This window comes from Prionailurus bengalensis, chromosome E2, assembly GCF_016509475.1.
Source record: "Prionailurus bengalensis isolate Pbe53 chromosome E2, Fcat_Pben_1.1_paternal_pri, whole genome shotgun sequence".
Lineage (NCBI taxonomy): Eukaryota > Metazoa > Chordata > Mammalia > Carnivora > Felidae > Prionailurus > Prionailurus bengalensis.
Window position 1 is genome coordinate 28,580,844 of NC_057352.1, and position 25,696 is coordinate 28,606,539.

The following is a 25,696-nucleotide window of genomic DNA, read 5'->3' on the forward strand; positions in this document are numbered from 1 at the left end:
GTGCTGCTTTTGATCTTTACAGCATTCAAAGTTATGACCTTGCAGCCACACATTGGCAAGATGTGTGGCTTGAGCAGATGGAATAAACTGATACAGCTTTTGTCACCTGTGAGAAATTGTAATCTTTTACACACACACTCCCTCACACACATACATACACACACACACATGCACATACAACTAATTATGATTTAAAAAGCTAGATAGAAATGCTATCTTATAACTCACTGCTTTTTAGCCATCAATTCACAGATGTTGATTAATCATTGAACATTCATTCTGGTTGTGTGTTTTCAGGTCCAGTGTTCGAACTTTGAACGAGGTCAATAATCTTGTGATGCTGTGGCCACAGTCCCTCACAATGACTGAGAATGAATAACCGAGTCTCAAATATTCTCTCCAGACTTGGGATACATGACTTGCATTATATCGTAAATGTGTTATATAGACTAGTTTCAAAGCAGACCAGGGCAACAAATTTGAAACTGTTCCACTAACAGGATGTGGCAGTGGTTTTTTTTTTGTTGTTGTTTGTTTTGTTTTGTTTTGTTTTGTTTTGTTTTGTTTTTGATAGGTGGTAACCTCAGCAGCTTCCATTTGTGGCATATGGTGTGTGACCTCCCAGAAGTCTGTGCTTTATTCTCTGACTCACTTTTCCTTGCCGTGCAATGGGTCCTGTCCATTTGTTCTCAGCCTGCAAATTTTCAGTTGGCTTTTTTTCACTTCCACCAAACAAATACAGAAATTGCCCCTTACTATTTGGCTGCATTTTTCAAAGCCTATTAGACTGTCCAAAGACTTCAGGGTAACTCTGTAACTTAAATTATCCAATTTTTTCTCGAATGAAATGTCTTTTGGGCTAGATATACAATAAGGGAAAAGCTTGGCACCCTGTGTCATGCATTTTACCTTAGAAAAGGCCCCTGTGGCTTGACTTACATATGTCCAGAAATAAAATTTGCCTTTCTGCTGCCTTTTGAGGCAAAGCATGATGTACATGCTCCAAACACACTCAATTCTGTCTGTAGCAATTCTCGTGGTGAAGATGCTTGCCACAAAACGTCCTGGAGGGGAATCAGGTGGAAATGAATAATAGAGTAGGTGGTGCTTGGACAGGGAGGGCAGAGCACCAGTTATGCGAGTGAGTGCTGAAGAAGTGATTTTATTTTGGAAATCATTAAAATGTGAAGTCATGTGTTGTATGCATCTATGTGTTTAAGTAATACAAATTTTGAAACCAAGAGGACAGCCCCAATAGTCTCCGAATTGCCTCTTGGGTCATTCTTCCCTTGTTTTAAAGAATAGCGCATGATCTCAGCTAAATAGTTCTATGGGCTCATCCTGTGAAACCCCTGAGGTCTGACAGCCTTCCTTCCTTCATTCTTTCCCCTCTCCTATTGCTGGCAGTTTTCTTCCTGGGGTGGCTGATGAATCTGTGGTTCACACCCACACTCATTAGCCAATAACTCAAATGGTTACTTGGCCATATCCTTAATGTTCTCACTTTTTGCAATATGCCTAGGCAGAAAATTTTCCAAATCATGAAGTTCTACTTCCTTTTAGCTTAACAATTCTATCTTCAAGTCATTTCTTTCTTTTTGGATTTTACTATAAGCAGCCAGGTGGAGCCAAGCCACACCTTCAACCCTTTTTTTAGAAATTGCTTCAGTTAAATATCCAGTTTCATTGCCTGCAATTTCTACCTTCCACAAAACTCTAGAACACAAACACAGTTCAGCCATGTCTCTGCCACTTTATAGCAAGGAACGCCTTTCCTCCAGTTTCCAGTAAGACGTTCCTTATTTCCATGTGAGACCTCATCAGAATGGCCTTTACTGCCCATATTTCTACCAACATACTGCTCCTGACCACTTAGGGATTCCTTAAGACGACTGACGCTTTCTCTACAGTTCTCATCTTCTCTTTCTGAGCTCTCACCAGAATTACTTTTATTTATTTTTATTTTATTTATCTTTTATTTTTTCAGAGAGAAACAGAGACAGAGTGCGAGTGGAGGAGGAACAGAGAGAGGGAGAGGGAGACACAGAATCTGAAGCAGGATCCAGGCTCTGAGCTGTCAGCATAGAGCCCGACATGGGGCTTGAACCCATGAACCGTTAGATCATGACCTGAGCCAAAGTCGGACGCTCAACTGACTGAGCTACCCAGGCGTCCCTCACCAGAATTACTTTTAAAGGTATATTCATGGGGCATCTGGCTGGCTCAGTCGGTATAGTGTGTGACATTAGATCTTGGGGTTGTAAGTTTGAGCCCCATGTTGGGAGTAGAGATTTCTTAACAATAAAATCTTACAAATAAAGAAATAAAGGTCTGTTTGTGCCATGTAGGCTTTCTCCAGCATGAACTTCCAAACTTCATTCTCTACCCCATTACCCAGTTCCAAAGCCGCTTCTGCATTTTTAGACATTTGTTACAGGAGAACCCCCACTTCTCATTTTCATATATATGACCTATTTGGATTTGTTGTACAGTATATACCCATATGTAGAGATTTATATGGAGATTTATTATGAGGAATTGGCTCATACAGATACGGAGGCTAAGAAGTCCCACAGTCTGCTATCTGCAAGCTGGAGACCCAGTCAAACCAGTGGTATGGAGTGCTATGGAGTCTGAGTCTGAAGGCGTGAGAACCAAGGGTGCCAGCAGTGTAAATAAATATTGCTCAGAGGGCTAGAGAAGATGACATGAAATGTCCTAGTTCAATCAGCAAGGCAAGAAAAAAGGGACAGATTCTTCTTTCCTCTATCTTTTGTTTCATTTGGGCCCTCAACTGATAGGATAAGGCCCACCCACATGGGGGAGGACAATCTACATCACCAAATCCACCCATTCAAATGCTAATTGCTTCCAGGGCCATCCTTGCAGACACACCTGGAAAAAATGTTTAATCTGGGCACTCAATGGGCAGTCAAGTTGATACATTAATTAATAATCATACCAAATAACTTTTTGGAGGAGAAGGTCTGGACTGCATTTCAAGTTATGTATGTTCTAGCGAGAGAATATTCTGGAGTGAGATTTTGATGGTTAGTAAGAGCCTTTGTCTTTAGAAATGGAATTTCTCTGCTTCGGCTGCTCAATGACAGTTGACAAAAGCAGTTGTGGGTGAGTACCTTCTTAGGCAAGACCACCTTATCCCCCTTATTCTCTCTTTCCCACAGCAGTGATATGTTAAAAAGAAATGGTAGAATGCAAAGGGTTGTTTGAGTGCTGGATCTTGGCTGAGTTTCTGGGCTTCCTCTCTGGAGAATGGCTGTCCAGGGACAGCCTGCTTTGCAAGCTCATGGCCAAGGATGCTATTTCCCGTACAATAGGAAAGATGGTTGAAGGAGCTGCCTTACCAGCCTTGTATAAACTTGAATCTGGAAAATGTCTGGAATTTTTTACAGATTGGTCAGAAATTCTGGCAGTTTTTGTTTTGTTTTTAGTTGCCATTAGGCTAGCAAAGCAATTCTCTGTGGGTGCTTTAGCACTGCCATGGTCAAATTCTATAGAAACACCAACCAAAATGGAGGTTATCCAGAAAAGGCAAATCTATAGAAATAGAAAGTAGATTAATATTTGCCTGGGCATGGGGTTGGGAAAATGGATTGACTACAAATGAGCCTTACCAATCTTTTTGGGGTTGGAAACATTCCGAGATCAGATTGTGGCAATGGCTGCATAGATCTGTAAATTCACTAAAATGATTCATTAAATTGTACACTCTAAATGGGTGAATTTTATAATATAGAAATTATACTATAAAGCTCTTAAACATACACACACACATACACATACACACACTCCAAAGATCATAGGATGGCACAGAACTTGAGCAATTTTGTTTCTAAGGAATAGAAGAGATTCTGACTGGGGCACCTGGATGGCTCAGTTGGTCAAGCATCTGACTCTTGGTTTTTGGCTCAGGTCATGATCTCACCATTCCTGGGTTTGAGCCCCACATCGGGCTCCACGTTGGGCTCAGGGCTGTCAGCAAGGAGCCTACTTGGGCTTCTCTCTCTCCCTCTCTCCGCACCTCTCCCCTCCTCCCCTCCCCCTCCTCCCCCACCTCCAAAAAAAAAAAAAAACCTTAAAAAAAAGAAGAAATTTTGACTGTCTGGGACAAGACACGGGCTTCCACATTGCCTATTATTTTGAAATGTCATTGAAACAGATTCTCCTACTTGAAATCCTGTTTGTATTCATGAAGGAGAAAAAAACATGGTACAATGATGTATATTGTGTGCAAAAGGGGAAAGTTCGTAAATGGGCCCTAAGCCCGATTAACACCTGGAGCAAATACGTCATAGCCCAAACGCTGAAGATACTAATAATTTATGACTTACTATTCATGGTTCTTGTTAACTCTGAAGTAATATAGTCACATACTGCCTAAGATTTAATTATAATGACAATTATTAATAATACCGTGCAGTAGTATGTGTGTGAAATTTCCCTTCAGTTTTATCCAAGTTGATAAATCAATGAAGTCATATTTAAATTTGCTTGATAACTGGCTTTCTTCTCATTTTTCCACTCAGTTTTGACTCTGCAGAAACTTGATGTTTCAGTGAATCTTTCAAGTTGAAACCATCGACTCAACATTTTCCCCCCTAAGAATAAGAATACTGAGAATGAATAGGACATTAGATTATGGAGCAAAATGTCTGGGTTTGTGATAGCTGTGTTTTTTTGGCTCATCAATTTAATGCAGATGGTTTTAAAGACTGTAATAAGTGTCTGTTCTTTTGTTCTAAATAGCAAAATGAAAAGGTTGAGTAATCAAAATTTATTATTGAAATTAGTGTAGTCTCTTTGGATGCAGTTGTAGATTATTTTGAGACAAAACACTGCAGATTTGTTGGGGGAAATGAATACATTTTTGTGTATATAATATTCCCTTCTGTTTTACTTTAAACTGGATGATTTTTGAGGAAACTTCCGCAAGAAATACTTTATAATAATTCTATACCATGGTACACATTCAACATTCATTACAATTTTATAGCATGGCATACATTCAACACTCAATTACATTTCCTTGCCATCTTGCACACAAAGTACATACCTGCCTCAGGGCCTTTGCACTTGTTATTCTCGCTGCCTGATGGATCATTCCCTAGATGGTCATGGCCCACTGCCTCATTTAAGTCCCTGCTCAAATATCACTTCCTCAGAGCAGCCTTCCCTGGTTAGCCTATCTAAAAATAGCACACTGTCACTATCCCTTTTGCTGGCTTTCTTTTTCTTCATAGCACTTATCCACTGTCTGACTTTATATGCTTGCCTTCCCACTAGAAAGTAAAGTCCATGAAAGCAGGAACCTCATCAGTATTGTTCATTGCTGTATCCCCAGCACTGGTACATAATTTGCTCAAGACATATTTGTTGAAATTAATTGAATAAATTGCAGTTTGACTTTAGATATTTACCTTTTTTTCCTCCATAACCAGACAGTAAATTCATGGAAGGCAGCCAAAGACCCTGGTTGCTTTTTGATCCTCTCTAAAGCAATTAGCTCAGTTCTGCATGGATGATAGACATTCAACCAAGATTTACTGAATGAATGCCCTGAAACATGGATGTGTTGTTATGGGGCTAACCAGTCAGCATTCCCTGCAGGTGAACAAACAGTAATGTCTTGCCTCTCAGCCCACACTTCACAAGGTTCTTTTATTTATATTAACTCATTTGATCATTTTGCCAGAACTTTAGTAGTTCTTGAGGTTTGTCTAAAGAAATGAGCTTTCAGATATAAAAAATATTAATTTCTGACATGAACACTTAGTTTGAATACTTTTTTGCTTAGATATCAGTGGCATTTAATGTGTTCTTGGATGCCTGAAAAAATATTTTTAAAGACCGAATAATGCTTAAAATAAACAAATACAAATAAAAATAAAAACAGCTATCTTGTCATGTAACATGTGCAGGGAGAGATTTTTGGAAATGTTTAACAAAGTCTTCAAGGTGATTATATCTAGACAGTGGGGACCTTGATAATGCTTACTTTTTTCAGCTTTTCACTTTTCTTGGTTGATTTTTAAAACAAATTTGAAGTTGTCAAAATAAACCTGTTTCTAAAATGCTTTATTTTTATATCATTTGTCAGTAGGTATAGCCTAAAAAGTACCACTACTTATTTTCCTGGCTTTGTAATTCACAGTATACAGCAAATTTCATTCTGAGAACACTTTTAATACTGATATGTAGTAAATCAACAACCAGTAAGATGAACCAAAGTTCTTTAGGGTTTTTTGGAGGGGTATGTTATTCTCTCAGCAAGAAAAACGGTAGAGCAGTGCTTATTAATTTGATAAATATTTTTTCATCTTTGCCCAAAACTACAACAACAACAGTCAACAACAACAATAAAAACTTTCCAGGATATTGGGGGGCACCTGTCTGGCTCAGTCGGTTAAGAGCCCTACTTGGGTCATGATCTCATGGCTCCTGAGTTCGAGCCCTGTGTTGGGCTTTGTGCTGACAGCTCAGAGCGTGGAGCCTGCTTCAGATTCCGTGTCTCCCTCTCTCTCTCCTCCTCCTCCCCCACTCACGCTGTCTCTTAAAAATAAATAAACGTTAAAAAATTTTAACAAACAACTTTCCAGGATATTGAGCTCCCAAAATAGAAGGGCATCAGGGACTTTTAACAAACAACTTTCCAGGATATTGAGCTCCCAAAATCAGGCATCAGGGACTCCTTCTGGACTTTGGACCAACCTCAGAGGGCACACAGGAAACATGCTCACTTATTTTTTCTCAGTATTTAAAATACTTAAAATTCCCTTTTTTTGTAGTTTTTACCACAGGAATTGGGAAGACATGCAAATAACCACTTTGTGGAAAATCTCTACTGATGCCAACGATATTGGGCTTAAAAGGTTTGGGGGTTGTTTTTTTTCAAGTTAATTCTGAACCGAGGAGAGCTTTCTATGGCTGCCGGTGCACCTGATGGCAAGTGAGAATTCTTTACACGCCGAGCAGCTTGTGTGCCAGTCTCCATGCCTGTGCAGCTGTGCGCGCTTCTGTGTGCGTTATGTGTGCAGAACGGGTTTTGGGTGTGTGACGGTGGTTCTGAGCCCCTGGCTTACAGACCCAACGAAGATGCGCGTACATCCATGCGGGCTGGCGCAGGTCTCTCCAGTCTAAGCTGGGGCGGGGGATGCTCCGCCAGGGCCTGGGGTGCTGCACACATGGCGCGGGGACCGGTGGGGAGCCCGCGCAGCCCGCGTCCACGCAGGGTCCCGAGCACATGCTCGGGAGTGGGGCGCATCTTCTCCCCGCCCATGCCCGAACCCGACTTGGAGCGGAGTTCTCGAGAGGGTCGCGAGAGCGTTGGGGGGGGGGGGCGGGTACCGGAGGCCCTGGGTGGGGGAGGGGACGACGAGGGGGCGGTGCCTCCCACAATCCATTCCCTGCGGAGCCGGTGTCCGTCCGGCCTCGCCCGGTCTCAGGGACCGAGAAACCCAGACCGAGGGCGGCGCACGCTTCACGGGCGCCTAAACGCCCAGGTACGAGCGGCCCCTTCCTCAGGAGCCACGGGGACGGTTAAGTCGGGCGGTTGCAACCCCCGCCACGCCGCACCACGGCCTCTGTGACGCACGCCGCGGCCGCCGGGGCTAGCCGGGCGGCGCGGCGCGGCGCGGCGCGGCGCGGCGGGGGCGGGGCGGGGCGGGGGGTGGGCGGGGCGGAGCGGGCGGAGGCCCCGCCCCGGGGCCGGAGGAGCGAGGACGCTACGGAGCAGGCGCGTCCTGCCGCCGCCGCCGCCGCCGCTGCTGCCGCCGCCGCCGCCGCCGCCGCTGCCGCTTGCCCTACTCCAGAGCCGCCGCCGCCATTTGCACGGGGACCCCAGTGACAGGGGCTCGGCGGAGGGGCGGAGGGAGGGGGGTGGGCCCGCGGAGCCCCCGAGGGCGGGAGCGACGCCGCCGGCGCCGGCCGGGCTCCCTGCGCGACCGCGCCGCCCGCGGCGGGCCCCGAGCAGCAGTAGCAGCAGCAGCAGCAGCAGCAGCAGCAGCCGCCGAGGCCGGGCGTGCGCCTGAGGCGCGGCGGCGGCGGCGGCCCTGCGGGCGGCCGGGAGGGGCGGGGGCAGCGGCCGCCGCCGTTTGATGGATCCGAGGATCGCCTGGTTCCAGCCAGAGCAGCTCGGACCGTCCAACAGTCTGTGGATGCAGATCTGGGAGACGACCCAGGGGCTGAGGAACCTCTACTTCAACCACCACTGTCACAGCAGCGGCGGCGCGAGCGGCGGCGGCGGCGGCAGCAGCACGGCCACCGGCGGGAGCGGCAGCAGCACCGGCAGTCCGGGCGGCGCGGCCCCGGCCCCGGCCCCGGCCCCGGCCGGCATGTACCGCTCCGGGGAGCGCCTGCTGGGCGGCCACGCGCAGTCCGCGGAGCAGCGGGACTTCCTGCCCCTGGAGACGACCAACAACAACAACAACCACCACCAGCCCGCGGCCTGGGCCCGCCGGGCTGCCGCGGGCTCCTCGGCGTCCCCGTCCCCCTCCGTGTCCTCGTCCCCACACTCCTCCGCCGCCGTCCCCGCCGCGGAGCCCGCGGACCCGGCCTCGGGCAGCAGCAACAAGAGGAAGCGCGACAATAAGGCCAGCACCTACGGACTCAACTACAGCCTGCTGCAGCCCAGCGGAGGGCGGGCCGCGGGGGGCGGCCGGGCCGACGGCAGCGGGGGCGTGTACAGCGGGACCCCGTGGAAGCGGAGGAACTACAACCAGGGAGTCGTGGGGTGAGTGGTAGCCCTGCGGCCTGGTGGCCTGGCCCTTGCATACGCGCATCCGGGCACACGCCCACAGAAGGTGGATTAGGGGGAGCCTGGGCGAGGCCACCCCTCTTGGCCTGCCTTCGTTGCTGCTTCTGAGGGGGCTGATGGCCAGCCATCCCTCCATCCCTCCACCATTCACACCTTCCCCCACTCCATAGCGGTCCACACCTCCCCGCCCCCCCCCCCCCCCCCCCCCCCAGCTTTCCAGGCCTTTTCTGGACATACCCTCCGCCATCCACACCCTGCCCTCACGTCCCTTAGTCATCCACACTCTCCCTCTTAACAGTCCACACCTTCCCCGGCCCCCTTATCCATCTACTCTTTGCTCCCATCCCCCCTATTCACACACACCTTCCCCATTCTCCCCCCTCCAATCCTCCCCATCTTGCTCCCCACCAGCACACCCCAAGATGAAATCTATTAGCATGGACAAATCATTGATTTCCTGAGAACATTCCTGTGTTAGTGCCATTTGATGGTACAGGACCTGGAGGTGCTTTCCTTGCCAAGAATAGAAACATCCAGAAAGCTCCTCCCCCTCCCCCAATCCCAAACAGGAATCATTTCAGCCCCGTAAGGCTTTGCCTGCTGTTGACCCTTTTGCCCATCTTTAATTTTTTTTATTAAAAAAAAAAAAAAATCCTGCATTAGCGATGCTTTTTTTTCTGTGGGGATTGAGGAATGAGGTGACAGCTAAGTTTAGGCTGGTGGAGATGGTGAGCTCTTCTGAGGCCGATAGAACTTTCTAGGAGTTCATGGACCTTGGCTCCAGCTTCTTACTGTAAAGTTGTCATCCTGGCAGATACAGCCAATGCTTTTCATTGTAGGGGGTAACTTTATGCTAATGAGTGAATGTTGCACCATTAATGACTTTCTGTTTAAAGTTCAGCTGTTACAAAATGGAATCTTACCTGATCCCTAGTGAACTATGTACATAAGCAGGGAATGTTTCCAGCTAGCTTTCCCTTCTAGAAGGGCCCCTGTGCTGGAATAGGTTACTGAGTCATTTATATTTTGTAAAATAAAAAATTTGGGGCGTGTGTGTGTGTGTGTGTGTGTGTGTGTCGCTTGAGTATGGAGAATGAGCTTTCAAATTGCTTTTCATTTTTCAGATCCAGTTTTACACTGGGGGCTACAGTAGGCACATGAAATTACCATTAGTAATCTTTTGTGAAACGTTTTCTTAGATTCACCCATTCAGATCTGCCCTGCTTTGGCAAGCACAGACAGTTCTGTGTACCTTTTTGGAGGTCTGGGTAAAATGAGTTGGTGGGTTCCCATCTGCTTCTAGTGGGCTGGTGTCTGCTATATGCTACTATTACAACTCCCACCTTTTATGGAAAATGCAGTCCAGCGTTTTAGGACTGGCACGCTGGGGTTACATGTCAAACCTGTCCTCACTTTCCAGAGGGGAACCTTTTAGGGTTGAGTCCTCTGTTGCTATGCTTCAAGGGCGCTCTCCATGGTCATCACGTTTTAATAAAAGGCTCATGGGTTCCATCCTGTTCGCATTTCCAAGACGGAGCATAAACCTGTGGTTTAGCGACAAGCGAATTGATGTTTTGAAGGTTCTGGTAGTTTCATTTCACAGGAAAAGCTCCAGTTAAGCAATCACTGTCAACTAAAACCTTGGAGTTCCCTGGTTTCATTTTACCGAAGCTTTTGCATATATGTCTAGCAGAGATAGAGAAGAAATCCAGAATACTGGCTGTTCTTCTTTTTGATGGGTTAGAAATTGTCCTCTCCTCTACCTGCTTTGTAATGTTGGGGATACTGTAAAAGGCTCACATTTGAACTTGTGTAGAGGCAGGATGTTCTTATTCCTGATTCAAATGTATTGCCCCCAAAGGGATTTAGGGGAGGAATTTCCATTTCCCAGATAGATTACTGTTTAAAAACTGATTGTAAACCTGTTTTTAAAACTGTTTATCACTTCATCAGACCTTCCATTCTTTTGCCTTTTCCTTTAGAGGATATCAGTAGTAAAATTTTCTATCAGGCAGTTCGTAAGAGTGTTTTTGTAAGAGTGGCTGGGTGTTTAAAAATTCTTGCTTTGATTTGTGAGTCCTTATGTCTTGACTTTTCCAGAAGTTTTGCTATTTTTAGTACAGGTATTTAAAAATCTGAATTCACAGGGCATCTCAATGTTATGCTATGCTGAGATTAAATTTGCTAAAACTGTTACTAACATTCTGAGTTCTTGGGACTCACATTTAGCTGATAGGTCAACAGATTGTAGTGGTTCCTGGCCTCTGAGCTGACAGTCCAGGTAGGGGGAGGAGAAGGCAGCACATTGAACAACGGGCTGGAACTCTAGGACAGCTGTATACATATACTGTCGCGCATCTTTGGTCTCTGTGATCTCTGCCTCAGCCAAAGTGGTCAGCATACTCCCTGAACATTCCTAAGATACAGTTCAGGATCCTAAGATACTTCTCCATCGTCCAGGTCCTTGATTCTCTTGGTGTTCCTCCTTTGGACTCTTGAAGTACTTGCCTCATGCTCTTGCTGTAGCCTGCTTGTGGTTATTTTTCCTTTTATGTACATGTTTCCTCTTACCCACTAGGTCACTAGTTAGGATGGACATTTCTTAAATGTAGAGTATGATATTTGGATTTCATCCTGAAGCTTTCATATTCCTCTTTCAAAGTTAAATCCGTATAAGCTCACCATCTCAGCCTTCTCCATGTACCCGCAGAGCTAGGGGGTTTGCTCATGTTCCTTTTTTCTTTTCCCCCCTTTTTAAAGTTGCTTTCAGTATTCTACTTCTTGGACTTCATTCTCCTCCAAGGCTGGCTGTGGTGTAGGAAGCAGTCCACCTGCTCCTTCTGGTTGTCCATGAAAATGAGCCACGAAACCCTTTTCAAAGATTTAATTGTTCATTACCATGGAGAAAGAAGCCACGACAAAAAGTGAACGCAGTTAACGTATGGAGATTCAGAGCCCTTGGTCCCGAGTCCCCCTGTCTCTAGAAGCTTCTTGTGGAAGGTGCTTGGAGCTTCTCCAAGCTCATCAGGATAGGTTTGTGTTGGCTGCACTGCCAGATCTGTAGATATTTTTTTTCAAGGCTTCGATGACATGTTCAAAATAATGTTTTGGAGCAGGAATCTGACGGTGGGACATCAAGAAGACCCCGTTGGAAAACTTGGGCTTAAGGAATAATTTCTTGAACTGCGATGATGGGGATGGGAACTGGTAAAGAATGAATGAGTGTGAGAAATGCTGTAAGGTGAGGGTGGAGAGGATTCTGGCTCCCGGGTTCACTGATCACACCACAGCTTTGAACTAGAGTGGGGAAACGTTGCTTTTATTATTGCCAATAAAGGATGGGATTGTTGATTTGGAATGAAAAATACGGTGGGGTTTAGGTGGAACTGTCTAACAGGGAGTTGAAGTTTGGGGGCCAAGCCAAGGTGTAGTCTTTCCTGCAGTGGGCCGGGTCCTTCCTCACATGCATTGTACACTGTATCACAGTAGTTCCAAGATGCTGACACTCTTCTTCAGCACTGGCATCGTGGCCTCTTTCTGCTGGTTTCTATACTGTGTGATCAGTAGGTTGGTGTTGATGCTAGGCTCCAAAGTAAGTGATCCGATAGATTAACGTGGGTTGAGTATGAGAGAATTTAGAAGCCTTTTTCCAAGTGCTTGCTGTATTAATTTTTGTGCATTCACAAATGTAGCCCACAGTAATTCTTTAGTGAACTAGAATCTTCGGGTCTCTGAATTTTGCTGCATTTCGGTACTGAAATGTGATTTCAGTAAGACAGGAAGTTTTCCTGAAACCAATACTACACTCTATGTTAGCTAATTGGATTTTAAATAAAATCTTGGAAGAAAAAAAAAAAGACATTAGGTTTTTCTACAGTGTTGATTCTATACTAACAGTGCAGTTTGTATTTGAGAATTTCCCCAAATCTGGTATGGTGTGTTCGACTAAGATACTTCATGCCACAACTCGTGTTCTGTCTAAAATCTGTGATCAGTGAACACTGTCACTGTCAGAATTCCTTGGTATTTCAGGATGTGGTATCTTTTTCATCCCCTATTAAGTTTTTAGCTGTTGAAAAACAAAAGACTAGTGAGTAAATAGAGCTTTTTGGAGTCTACCTTGGGTTTCCGCAGAAGGTTTAGTATATATTGCAGTGAAGGAAGGATAGGAAGGGGATACTAGAAAAGTCCAAGGCAGTGGGGGAGCGGGGGGAGCGGGGGGAGGGCGGCGGAGTGCGTGTTAGAACAGTGCTGGTCCTGGTGTGACGGATGGCCTTATATCACAAATACTCCCCTGAAACCCCTACTAGTAAATCCTAGTGTTAGGAGTCCAGAAGAACCCATGGGAAGAAAATTTAGGGGCTCCCTTGCTGATATGGGACTGGTCAGATGGTTGTAGTTAGATATTCTTATACCTGCTGAAGCTGAGAAAAATTTCAGCCACTTTTTCCATGGAAAATAGAAAAGCAAGCTGTTGTGTAATTTCACTCAGCTTTCTATTCTTCCTTCTGTTGAATCCGTTGGAGTAATATTTAGTGGAGGAAACTATTTCAGGATCACACCCACGGCACTAGAGACTGGATGTATAATCACTTACACACACATAGGTGTGGAGTAATCCTGGAGGGGGCTATAAACCAAAGAGGGTGCTAATTTGAAGAATTAGAATCTCGTTCCCAGCAGCTGGTCTGAGACTCCTGTCTTTGCTCTTTTCCGACAGAGCTGACCGCACAGCTCAGAGCCTGCTTGAGGAATTCAGAGGACTGCCGGTAGAATGTTCTTTCTGTCCTTAGGAATATTTGCTAGGGACTCAGCTGCTTCAGGACACCAGCATCTTCAAATTCATTTTACCATTTTGAACATGACATGGATTTTTTTTTTCCCCCTAAGAGAATATTGAAATTGAGGATGGCCCTGAGCTAGGCTTTACATTAATTTGGATTCGAACAGCAAGTGATATATCTGTTTTCATTTTTTTAAGTTATTTGATGATCTAAGAGACTTTTGTATACTAAGGGCTTCAAGCCATATGGAGATTGAAGCTGGAGGTTTGAGGAAAAAACAATATGGAGATGTTTATGTTGTATACTGGCTTCTTACTCGAACACTTTCAAATCTGAAAAAAATCTTGCCATGTATGTAAGAGATTTTTCATGTGGTATCTGATAACTAAACTCAGGAATTCTAGTTTCAATCATTCTCTCTGCTGAAGTAGTTTGAATAGTCTGCAGAACCCGTGTTTTCAAATTAGTTGATTTATTAAAAGTACTCAATAAAGTCAGAGTGCTCATGGTAGATAGCGTTTTTACCATGTTCCAAATGCTGTGTTAAATTTTTTCTGTTTGCTGTATCAAGCTTCTCATGCATAGCCCCATCTGATTGTTTTGTTTTGTTTTGTTTTACTTTTTATTTTGAAATACAGATTGACAGAAAATTGCAAAAAAACTGTACAGAGAGATCCCATCTTCCCTTCACCTAGTTTCATGCAGTGGTAACATCTTATATAACTATAGCTTCATAGCAAAACCAGGAAATTGACATTGTTACAATTTGTAGCCTTGCTTAGATTTCCCCAGTTTTACATGCACTCATTTGTGTTTGTGTGTGTGTGCAATTTTATCATGTGTAGATTTGTGTGACACCCCCACCATCAAGGTACCATCACCTCAGAGATCCCTCATGCTACCCCCTTTTTCCCTTGCACACACCCACCCTCATCTCTAACCCTGAGCAGCCACTAATCTCTCCATCTCTCTAATTTTGTCACTTTGAAAGTGTTAGATAAATGGAATCACACAGTATGTTACTTTGGCTTTTTTCCTCTTACCATAATTCCTTTGAGATCTATCCAAATTGTTTTCATGTATTAATAGTTCATTCCTTTTTAATGTTGAGTAGTATTCCAAAGTGTGGATGTACCACTGTTTGTTTAATGATTCACCCGTTGAAGGACATAACCCAAAAGTTTCCAGTTTGGGGCTGTTACAGATAAAGCTGCGATAAATATTCACATACACGTTGTTATGTGAACATAAGGTTTCATGGGGGCGGGGGGATAAATGCCTAAAAGTGCTGGGTCATATGGTAAGTACATACTTAGTTTTGAAAGAAACTGCTAAACTCTCTTTTAGAGTTTCGTATCATATTACATGCCTACCAGCCCTGTGAGATCCAGTTTCTCTGCATCCTAGCCAGCATTGAGTGTTATCGCTGTTTTTTATTTTAGCTGTTCTGTTATAGGTAGTGATGGTTCGTTGTGTTTTTATCATATTAACCTCATAAATAACCTCACCTAATTTTAACTTTAACTTTCGTTTAAAAACTTGTTGGCAGTATTGAGAATGTCCTTAATTAAAAATTTTTAAGTGAAACTCATTTTAACTTTTACTTTGGTTTATCTTTGAAGTACTTTGCTGTGTTTCCTTTACATGTTGCTTTTTCTTAGAAACTAGTTAGAAACTAGTATGAAGTAGAGCTTTATTTTCATATTAAAAAAAAAAAAAACACGTAAAAGGGGCACCTGGGTGGCTCAATCTGTTGAGTATCCGACTTCGGCTCAGGTTATGATCTCGCGGTCTGTGAGTTTGAGCCCTGCATCGGGCTCTGTGCTGACAGCTCAGAGTCGGGAGCCTGCTTTGGATTCTGTGTCTCCCTCTCTCTCTGCTCCTCCCCTGCTTACACTGTGTCTCTGTCTCTGTCTCTGTCTCTCTCTCTCTCTCTCTCTGTCAAAAATAAACATTAAAAAAAATTAAAGTCCCATCTTTAAAAAATAAATAAAAATAAAAAAAATAAAAAACATGTTAAAAAAAAAACAACTGCAGAGTTGATTTCAGAATTTAGAGTCCTGTCCTTTCATATGTTATGAGTAAGTTTTATTTTCTGTTGGCTTGGCTATATTTTGGGGAGTAAACACTATTGTTAGTGTTGGTTTTTGTTGTTGATGGTGAGGTTTTTTTAAAAAATATAAATATAAATATAAATTTCATTTTTGAGAGAGAGAGAGAGAGAGAGACAGAATGTGAGTAGTGGAGACAAAAAGACACAGAATCCAAAGCAGGCTCTAGGCTGTGTGAGCTGTCAGTGCAGAGCCTGATGTGGGGCTCAGACTCACAAACTGTGAAGTCATGACCTGAGCTGAAGTCAGACACTTAACTGACTGAGTCACCCAGGCACCCCTAATATTTTTTTTAATGTTCATTTTATTTGAGAGAGAGAGAAAGAGAGAGAGAGAGAGAGAGAGAGAGAGAGAGAAAGTGTGAGTGGGGGAGGGGAAGAGAGAGAGGGAGACAGAATCCAAGGCAGGCTCCAGGCTCCGAGCTGTCAGCACAGAGCCCAACGCAGGGCTCAAACTCATGAACTGCGAGATCATGACCTGAGCCAAAGTCAGACGCTTAACTGACTGAGCCACCCAAGTGCCCCAATGGTGAAGTTTTTCTACAGTATTTTTATATCTGAACAATGTGTTCAGACTGTGCAGAGTGAATACTTTTATCTTCAAATTTATCCTAGAGTAAACTGTGTTTCATCAGAACCATTTTCTGGACTGAGATCTGGGACCTGGTCCCTCATTTTTCCCTTAGTGTTTTGATTTTGTCAAAATAACATTACTTTCAGTACCGTCAAGTGTTATAAATTTCTGCCAAAGCAGGAATAAGAATCTGTTAGGATCATGGTCATAGAGGTTTAAAAGTTAGTTTCCAATGATTGGTATTTAATGAAGTGTTAGGTGTCTGATGACTTTCGAAATTTTGAGATCTTTATTCCTTGAAGTTAGTTATTCATCCTTTTTTTACTTCTTTGTGTGAGGTGTTAATACCACTGTCCCTTAGAATACTTGCTTTTAAAATCAACGTAAAGGAGTGCCTGGGTGGCTCAGTCGGTCGAGCCTCCAACTTTGGCTTAGGTCATGATCTCACAGTTCATGAGTTGGAGCCCTGTATCGGGCTCTCTGCTGTCAGCACGGAGCCTGCTTTAGATCCTCTGTTTGGATTCTCGATCCCTCTCTGTCTCTGGCCCTCCCCCTTCTCCTTTTCTTTCTCAAAAATAAGATAAACATTTAAAAATAAATAAATAAAATCAACATATAGTTTAAATACTACTAATTAATACTAATTGCCAAGAAACTGGAAAATATACCTAAACCAAAGAAGTAAAAAAATAGCCTCCATAATACTATTGCCAGCATATGAACTACTGTTAACATACTGGTGTGAATATTTTTAAACTTTTAGTGTATGTATACATATATTTCCTTTTTTCTTTTTATTAATATGGACTTCTATAGTGAGTATACTTAGAATTTATTTTCTAGTGCAAAGAGTTAAAAAAAATTGTTTTAAATAATGAAAATTTATTGTCTCACAATCTGCAGTCCAGGAGTTAGAACTGGTTTTACTCTAAGGTTGTTTTCTTCTTTGGGAGGAGGGCATTAGAATATTGTGGGCCTACTTTTTTTGACTGAAAAAAAATTATTAATAGGACAAACATCTTTCATGTAAAATTTCTTTATTTTTTAAAATTTTTTTTTAACATTTTTTATTTTATTTTTGAGAGAGACAGAGACAGAGTGCAAGCTGGGGAGGGGCAGAGAGAGAGGGAGACATAGAATCCGAAGCAGGCTCCAGGCTCTGAGCTGTCGGCACAGAGCCCGATGTGGGGTTCAAACCCACAATCCGTAAGATCATGACCTGAGCTGAAGTCAGGCCACCCAGGCACCCCAAAAATTTATTTCTAAGGCAATTTTTAATACCTCATGACCTTTAGTAGGACTCTGTGTACCTGCTATGTGTGGGCATGGTATTCATGGATTTAATGCACCTTAATTTATTTCACTGATCCCCCCGTTGGACATTTACTTTGTTTCCAATTTTTTGTTTTGTATAAAAATCACGCTAAAATTTTTTTTAATGTTTTTATTTATGTTTGAGAGAGAGAGTGAGCAGGAGAGGGGCAGATAGAGAGAGGGAGACACAGAATCCAAAGCAGGCTCCAGGCTCCGACCTGTCAGCACAGAGCCTGACGCAGGGCTTGAACTCACAAGCCATGGGATATGACCTGAGCTGAAGTCTGGACGCTCAAACCGACTGAGCCACCCAGGTGGCCCTAAAAATCGCATTTTTAGATGAGCCTTTGCTCCAGGCAGGATTATTTCTTTCATTTTCTACTATTTTAACTGAGATGTAATTCACATGCCATCAAATTCACCCTTTTAAGATGCACAGTTCAGGGGTTTTAGAATAACACAGGATTGTATAACCATCTCTGTTACCTAATTCCAGAACATTTTCATCACCCCAGAAAGAAACCCCATACCCATTATCAGTCCCCACTCTACCTTTCACCCTCAGCCCCTGGCAAACTCATACAGACTTTCTCTCGCTATGGATTTGTTATTCTGAACATTTCATAAGAATGGAATCATGTTGGGTTGCCTTGGTGGCTCAGTCAGTGAAGTGTCCGACTCAGGATCTTGGCTCAGGTAATGATCTCACGGTTCATGGGATTGAGCCCCACGTCGGGCTCTGTGCTAACAGTGCAGAGCCTGCTCGAGTTCTCTCTCCCTCTTGCTCCGCCCCTCCCCTGCTCTCTCTCTCAAGTAAATAAACTTTAAAAAAAGCCCTTAAAAAAAGGAATGGAATCATCCTATCATATGTAGCTTTTTGTGTCTAGCTGCTTTTACTTAGTGTAATGTTCTCACAGTTCGTCGTGTTGTCGCATGTGTCCGTATTTCATTCCTTTTGGTGGCTGAATTTTCCGTTGTATAATACACCACATTTTGTGTGTCCATTTATCATTTGAGGGGTAATGGGATTGTTCCCACTTTTTGGCTGTTACAAATAGCGCTGCGATGGACGTTTATATACAAGTTTGCATGTGGACATACGTTTCTATTTCTCTTGGGTAAATACCTAGGAGTGGAATTGCTGGATCATATAAAGCAGCCGTAACATTTTTTGTTCCCACCAGCAATGTATGAAGTTTCCAGTTTCTCCATGTTTTTATCAGCTTATTTCATTATCTGTGTTTTCGATTATGACCATCCTAGGGGGTGTAAAGTAGTATGTCAGTGTGGTTTTGATTTGCGTTTGCAAAAACTAATGGTGAACATCTTTTCATGTGCTTTTATAGGCCATTTTTTAGTTGGGTTGTCTTTTTGTTGAGTTATAAGGGTTCTTAAAATATTCTAGATACTAGACCCTTATTAGGTAAATGATTTGCAGGTACTTCTCCCTTTCTGTGGATTGTCTTTTTACTTTCTTGATAGGTTCTTTGAAGTACAGGGGTTTTTGTTGTTGTTTTTTTCTATTTTATGAATTCCAGTTTATCTATTATTTTTTTCTCTTGCTTGTGCTTTAGGTGTCATAGCCAAGAAACCACTGCCTAATCCAAGATCATGAAAATTAACCCTATGGTTTACTTCCAGGAGTCTTATAGTTTTAGCTCTTACATTTAGGTCTTTTTTTTTTTTTTAATTTTGTTTATTTTTTAAAAATAATCTCTCTGCCCAACATGGGGCTCAAATTCATGACCCTGAGATCAAGAGTTCCATGTTCTTCTTTTTTTTTTTTTAATTTTTTTTTTTTAACGTTTATTTATTTTTGAGACAGAGACAGAGCATGAACGGGGGAGGGTCAGAGAGACGGGGACACAGAATCTGAAACAGGCTCCAGGCTCTGAGCTGTCAGCACAGAGCTCGACACAGGGCTCGAACCCACGGACCGCGAGATCATGACCTGAGCCGAAGTTGGCCGCTTAACCGACTGAGCCACCCAGGTGCCCCAAGAGTTCCATGTTCTTAGTATTTTTTTTTTTTTTTTTAAGAGAAAGCATGAGCAGGAGAGAAGGGCAGAAGAAGGGAGAAAGAATCTCAAGGAGGCTCCACGCTGAGCCTGATGTGGGTTCTGCCCAGTGTGGGACCTGGGATCAAGACCTGAACTGAAATCAAGAGTTGGACACTCAACTGACTGAGCCACCCAGGCACCCTAAAGAATTGCCTGTTCTACCGACCCTCACATTTAGTCTTAGATCCATTTTGAGTTCATCTTTTGTATATGGTGTGAGGTACAGATCCAGCTTCATTCTTTAGCCTGTGGAGATGCAGTTATCTCAGTACCATGGGTTAAAGACTATTCTTTCTGTGTGAATTGTCTTGACACATAGTTTTAGACTGGACGGTGTTTGTATCTCGTAAGGCTTTTGCACCCTTTCTTGTGGAAAGATTGGGTCAGCCGTGTGTAAGAGTCCCAGTTTCCCCTAAACCCTCCCAGTGATAAATATTAAATTACTAGGGGCGCCTGGGTGGCTTGGTCGGTTAAGCGTCCGACTTCGGCTCAGGTCATGATCTCACGGTCCGTGAGTTCGAGCCCCACGTCGGGCTCTGTGCTGACCGCTCAGAGCCTAGAGCCTGTTTCAGATTCTGTGTCTCCCTCTCTCTCTGCCCCTCCCCTGTTCATGCTTTGTCTCTCTCTGTCTCAAAAATAAGTAAACGTTTAAAAAAAAATTAAATAAATATTAAATTACTAAAACCAATATAAAGAAAATAGTTTATGCCAATTTTATAGGGGAAAATAGTATTTTACTGATGTAATTTGTATATACCTTCACATTAATTGGCTATTTATTAATTTTGTTTGAATTTCTTATTTTCCTAGCCTAGCTCTTTTTCTTTTCTTTTTTAAAATTAAAAAAAAAAGATTTATTTTTGGGGAGAGTGCAAGCGGGGGGAAGGTCGGCAGAGAGAAGGGGATGGAAGATCTGAAGCAGGCTCTGCGCTGACAGGCTGACAGCAGTGAGCCCCCTGTGGGGCTCCAGTTCATGAACTACAAGATCATGACCTGAGCTGAAGTGGGACGCTCAACCAACTGAGCCACCCAGGTGCCCCTCTTTTTTTTGTTTTGCTTTTTGTTTTGTTTTTTTGTTTTTGTTTTTTAAAAAACCTTAGTCACTATTGAGATCAAACTCCAAACCTACATATTTTTTTTTAATTTACATCCAAATTAGTTAGCATATAGTGCAACAATGATTTCAGGAGTAGATTGCTTAGTGCCCCTTCCCCATTTAGCCCATCCCCCTTCCCACACCCCTTCCAGCAACCCTTAGTTTGTTCTCCATATTTATGTGTCTCTTCTGTTTTGTCCCCTTCCCTGTTTTTATATTATTTCTGTTTCCCTTCCCTTATGTTCATCTGTTTTGCCTCTTAAAGTCCTCATATGAGTGAAGTCATATGATTTTTTTCTTCCTCTGACTAATTTCACTTATCACAATACCCTCCAGTTCCATCCACGTAGTTGCAAATGGCAAGATTTCATTCTTTTTGATTGCCAAGTAATACTCCATTGTATATCTATACCATATCTTCTTTATCCATTCATCCATGGATGGACATTTGGGCTCTTTCCATACTTTGGCTATTGTGGATAGTGCTGCTATAAACATGGGGGTGCATGTGTCCCTTCAAAACAGCACACCTGTATCCCTTGGATAAATGCTTAGTAGTGCAGTTGCTGGGTCGTAGGGTAGTTCTATTTTAGTTTTTTGAGGAACTTCCATACTGTTTTCCAGAGTGGCTGCACCAGCTTGCATTGCCACCAACAATGCAAAAGAGATCCTCTTTCTCCACATCCTCGCCAACATCTGTTGTTGCCTGAGTTGTTAATGTGAGCCATTCTGACAGGTGTAAGGTGGTATCTCATTGTGGTTTTGATTTGTATTTTCCTGATGATGAGTGATGTTGAGCATTTTTTCATGTGTCGGCCATCTGGATGTCTTCCTTGGAGAAGTGTCTATTCATGTCTTTTGCCCATTTCTTCACTGGATTATTTGTTTTTTGGGTGTTGAGTTTGATCAGTTCTTTATAGATTTTGTATACTAACCCTTTATCTGACATGTCATTTGCAAATATCTTCTCCCATTCTGTTGGTTGCCTTTTAGTTTTGCTGATTGTTTCCTTCTCTGTGCAGAAGCTTTTTATTTTGATGAGGTCCCAGTAGTTCATTTTTGCTTTTGTTTCACTTGCCTCTGGCAACGTGTTAAGTAAGAAGTTGCCACAGCCAAGATCAAAGAGGTTTTTGCCTGTTTTCTCCTTGAGGATTTTGCCTGCTTTCTCCTTGAGGGCTTCCTGTCTTACACTTAGGTCTTTCATCCATTTTGAGTTTATTTTTGTGTATGGTGTAAGAAAGTGGTCCAGGTTCATTCTTCTGCATGTCGCTGTCCGGTTTTCCCAGCACCACTTGCAGAAGAGACTGTCTTTATTCCTGTTTGTCAAAGATTAGTTGGCCATATGTTTCTGGGTCCATTTCTGGGTTCTCTGTTCTGTTCCATTGATCTGAGTGTCTGTTCTTGTGTCACAGGTGCTCCTCTTTTTAAAAAAATTTAATGTTTGTTTATTTTTGAGAGAGGGAGAGAAAGAGTGTGAGTGGGGAGGGGCAGAGAGAAAAGGAGACGGAGGATCTGAGGTGGGCTCTGTGCTGACAGTAGAGAGTGCCACGCGGAGCTAGAACTCACGAACTATTGAGATCAGGACCTGAGCTGAAGTCCGGTGCTTAACTGACTGAGCCACCCGGGCACCCATCCCTTGCCTTGCCTTGCCTTGCCTCCTTCCTTCCTTCCTTCTTTCCTTCCTTTCTTTTCTTTCTTCCATTGAGGCATTTTATCTGTGCTTATGTATTACATCCCTAGAAAAAAAACCCAGAATTTTCTCTTCTGTGTGTTTTCGTCCTGCTTCTTCACGGTCCATGATGCCAACTAAGGTTGCCAGTACAGTGAAACCAAACTGGTGGGACGGGAGCAAATTATTCTGGAGTTTTTCTAGATCTTTGAGTTGTGCATCAAATCTGGGACAGATCACTTCACATTGTTTCACCTGTCTATGAGGTTCACAGCAGTTTTCCCAGCTCTGTGATCATCAGTGATTTTCAAATTTGCCAATGTAATCATGCTTCATCATCACAGTTAGAAACTGGAAGATGACTTTGGAGCATGGCCTAATAAGAACTTGGCGTTTGCCTCTCTTCTTAGTACTGTTAGTGCTCTGGAGCGGATCTGCTGGGACATTCATGCACACCATTATGGGGCACGGAAAGATGGCAGAAAGAGCATTGCCTACCTTTCTTTTATGTGTGTCTTATTGATTTGTAAGAGTTCTTGGTCTGTCCTATTATAAATATTTATAATTTTTAAATCTAGTTTTATGATTGTGAAATAGTTTTATCAGGGCATGATTTATAATAAAAGCCACCCATTTTAATTGTACCATTTAGGGACTTTGGGCAAATATATATAGTTGTGTAACTATAACAATCAAGATACAGGAAGAGATACAGAACATTTCCATCACTGAAAAAGTACCCTGATGCTCTTACAGCAAGTCCCTTTACCTCATCTCTTGTCCTAAGCAACCACTTGCCTTTTCCAGGATTTCATGTAAATGAAATGGTATACACTCTGTAGTCTTTTGTGCCTAAGTTCTGTCTCTTACCACAACGTTTTGGAGATTCAGCCATACTGTTGTGTGTAATATTGTTGTTACTTTTTAACGTCGAGTAGTATTCCATCGTACGGATCTACCACAGTGTGTTCATCCATTCTTCATGACCTGTAGACTTTGTAAATGTGTCCTCTGCTTTTGATACTATATTACTTGTTGGTTTTGCCACTCATCTCTGCACAGGCCAGAACTGATCCACACGTTTTTTGGTTGGATAATCAACTGCTATGTGCAGACTATTGTGCTAGACATTTTGTGAGAAGTAATGACAGTAAAACATATTCCTTGCCTTCTGGAAAATTATGGTCTGGTTGGATAGGCAGTGCTTGAGAGAGAGGTTGCTTTTGACTAGTGATGTAAGGGCAAGCTTTGAGTGGAGATTTTTGCTCACATTTTGAAAGATTGGTTAGGTGGTGGAGGGTTGGAAAAGAAAAACTGATTGTATCGGTTTCAAATGATAAGCTCTGAAAGAGCAGGTTGGCTATACGGTATTTAGCATAACTGAGATAGTCAGCAGGCTCTACTGTAATGGTTGACCTCAACCAAAGGAATTTTGAGATCTGAAATTATTCCAATTAATTTGGTAAAATCTACTTACTGTGGAAAATTACAAGCAACGTGGAAGTGGAAAGAATAGAATAATGAACCTCCATGTATGCATCATGCAGCTTCAGCGGTGATCAGTTGTGGACCAGACTACTTCACCAGCCCCCCCTGCATTCATTCCCACCCCACATTATTTTGGAGTGAATTCCAAGTGTCTCATCATTTTGTATAATGTTTCTGTATGTGTCTTTAGATAAGGACTTAAAAAGAAACCATAGTCACAATACCATGATTACACCTAAACAAATGAACATTAATTCCTTAGTTGCATCAAATATCCGATGTTAATGTTTCTCCAGTTGTGCCATAAGTGTTTTTTTAGTGGTTAAAATCAGAACCCACATGAGGTTTTGCATTGCTGTTAATTGAAATGCCTTCATTTTTTTTTTAAGTGTTTATTTATTTTGAGAGAGTGTGTGCGTGAGTGGGGGGAGGGACAGACAGGGGGAGAGAGAGAATCCCAAGCAGGCTCCATGCTGTCAACATAGATAGAGCCTGACGCAAGGCCTGATCCCACAAACTGTGAGATCATGACCTGAGTGGAAATCAAGAGTCCGATGCTCAGCCTGAGCCACCAAGGTGCCCTGGTTGGAATGCCTTTTGAACTACAGTGTTCTCTGCCATCTCTTTTCCCTCATTAACTTATTTGTTGAAGAAATTGAGTTTTTCCTGTAGACTCTTCTGCTGAGTTTTGCTGATTGCATTCCTGTGGTGTCGATTTAATATGTTCCTTTGTCCCCCTGTATTTTCTATAAACTTGTAATTAGATCTAGCAGCTTATTTATGTTTTTTTTATTGTTTTTTTTTTTGCAAGTATACTTCATAGATGATGATCTGTACTTTTCCCATAAGATACATAATGTCTGAGTGTCTTTCCTTTTGTGATATTAGTAGCCATTAATGATCATTGCGTATATTTACTAGTTCATTGTTAGGGTTGTAAAGTTGTGATATTCTCTTGAACCTTTATCAGTTGTCAGCTGGAACACCCCTAAAAGGAGGAACTTTTCCTCCTCAGCTGTTAAGTTATCCTTAGGGTACAATTCTTACTGGGGACACAGGATAGGAGTGAGAAGAGGAGATATAACTTCTGACTGGTTCTGTTAATGAGCAGAGAGAAGCATGTGGGCTGCATGCAAAAAGCTGAAATGGCTTTGGGCTGGCTAGTGCACGATGTGTGGAAAAAGCAGTAATTAGCCCTGTAGTGAGCTGTGCTTGGCTATTGGTCGGTGGCTGGGACTGGCCAAGGGAGCCCTTTGCCCGCAGCCACACCTGACCTTTGCTTTCAACTTGTGTTAGCTGAAGAAAACCATGGTGGATCCAGTGGCCTGTGAGCCTCTGTTTAGGGGACGGAGTTCTCACAGCCTTAATGCCAGCAACCAGGAGTAACACATTTATTTTTGCTTGAAATTAAACTTGGATTGTATTTCTTCCTCTTGTGTTAATATTCTTTTACCTTAGTGTGAATCATTCCTCCCCTCAGGCTAACATAACCCATACAGCATTATAGGAAGGATTCCTATCGCTAGTAAGTCAAGTGATTTTTTTTTTACCCCCCAATCAAATATTTATTTTAAAAGCCGCTATTTACGTATAAAAACCACATAGCAAGCATGGTGGCAGCTGTGTAAAGAAAGGGCTGCATGGCCTCTGTAAAAGAAGGCTCCAAGATGATGACCAGAACCCAACCCCCCGGTCACAGTGCAGCTTCAGCTTCCTTAGGAGTTTGTCGTAGCCCTTTCTGTGGAAGTCAGTACATAAGGTCATCTCTGAGGCCTGGGCAACATAGAGGCAGTCAAGGACTTTTCTGTCCTGAGGTAGCTGTTCCTCTG

At 43.0% G+C, this 25,696-nt stretch overlaps 2 protein-coding genes across 4 annotated transcripts in view; both read left to right on the forward strand.

The window, feature by feature from the left end:
• HEATR3 (HEAT repeat containing 3) overlaps positions 1–6,095 on the forward strand; it is a 69,967-nt gene extending 63,872 nt beyond the window's left edge. Inside the window, exon 15 of the mRNA XM_043599159.1 lies at positions 4,548–6,095. Coding sequence (XP_043455094.1) covers positions 4,548–4,553 — 6 coding nt within the window. The 3' untranslated portion in view covers positions 4,554–6,095. The remainder of the gene's footprint in view (positions 1–4,547) is intronic.
• A 1,934-nt stretch (positions 6,096–8,029) lies between these two features.
• The window catches only part of TENT4B (terminal nucleotidyltransferase 4B), a 75,250-nt gene continuing 57,583 nt past the window's right edge, over positions 8,030–25,696 (forward strand). Inside the window, exon 1 of one of the 3 annotated variants that reach the window (XM_043599162.1) lies at positions 8,030–8,749. In XM_043599162.1, the coding sequence (XP_043455097.1) occupies positions 8,115–8,749 (635 nt within the window). In that variant the 5' untranslated portion in view covers positions 8,030–8,114. The remainder of the gene's footprint in view (positions 8,750–25,696) is intronic. The other 2 variants (XM_043599164.1, XM_043599163.1) reach the window with 2 other exon arrangements.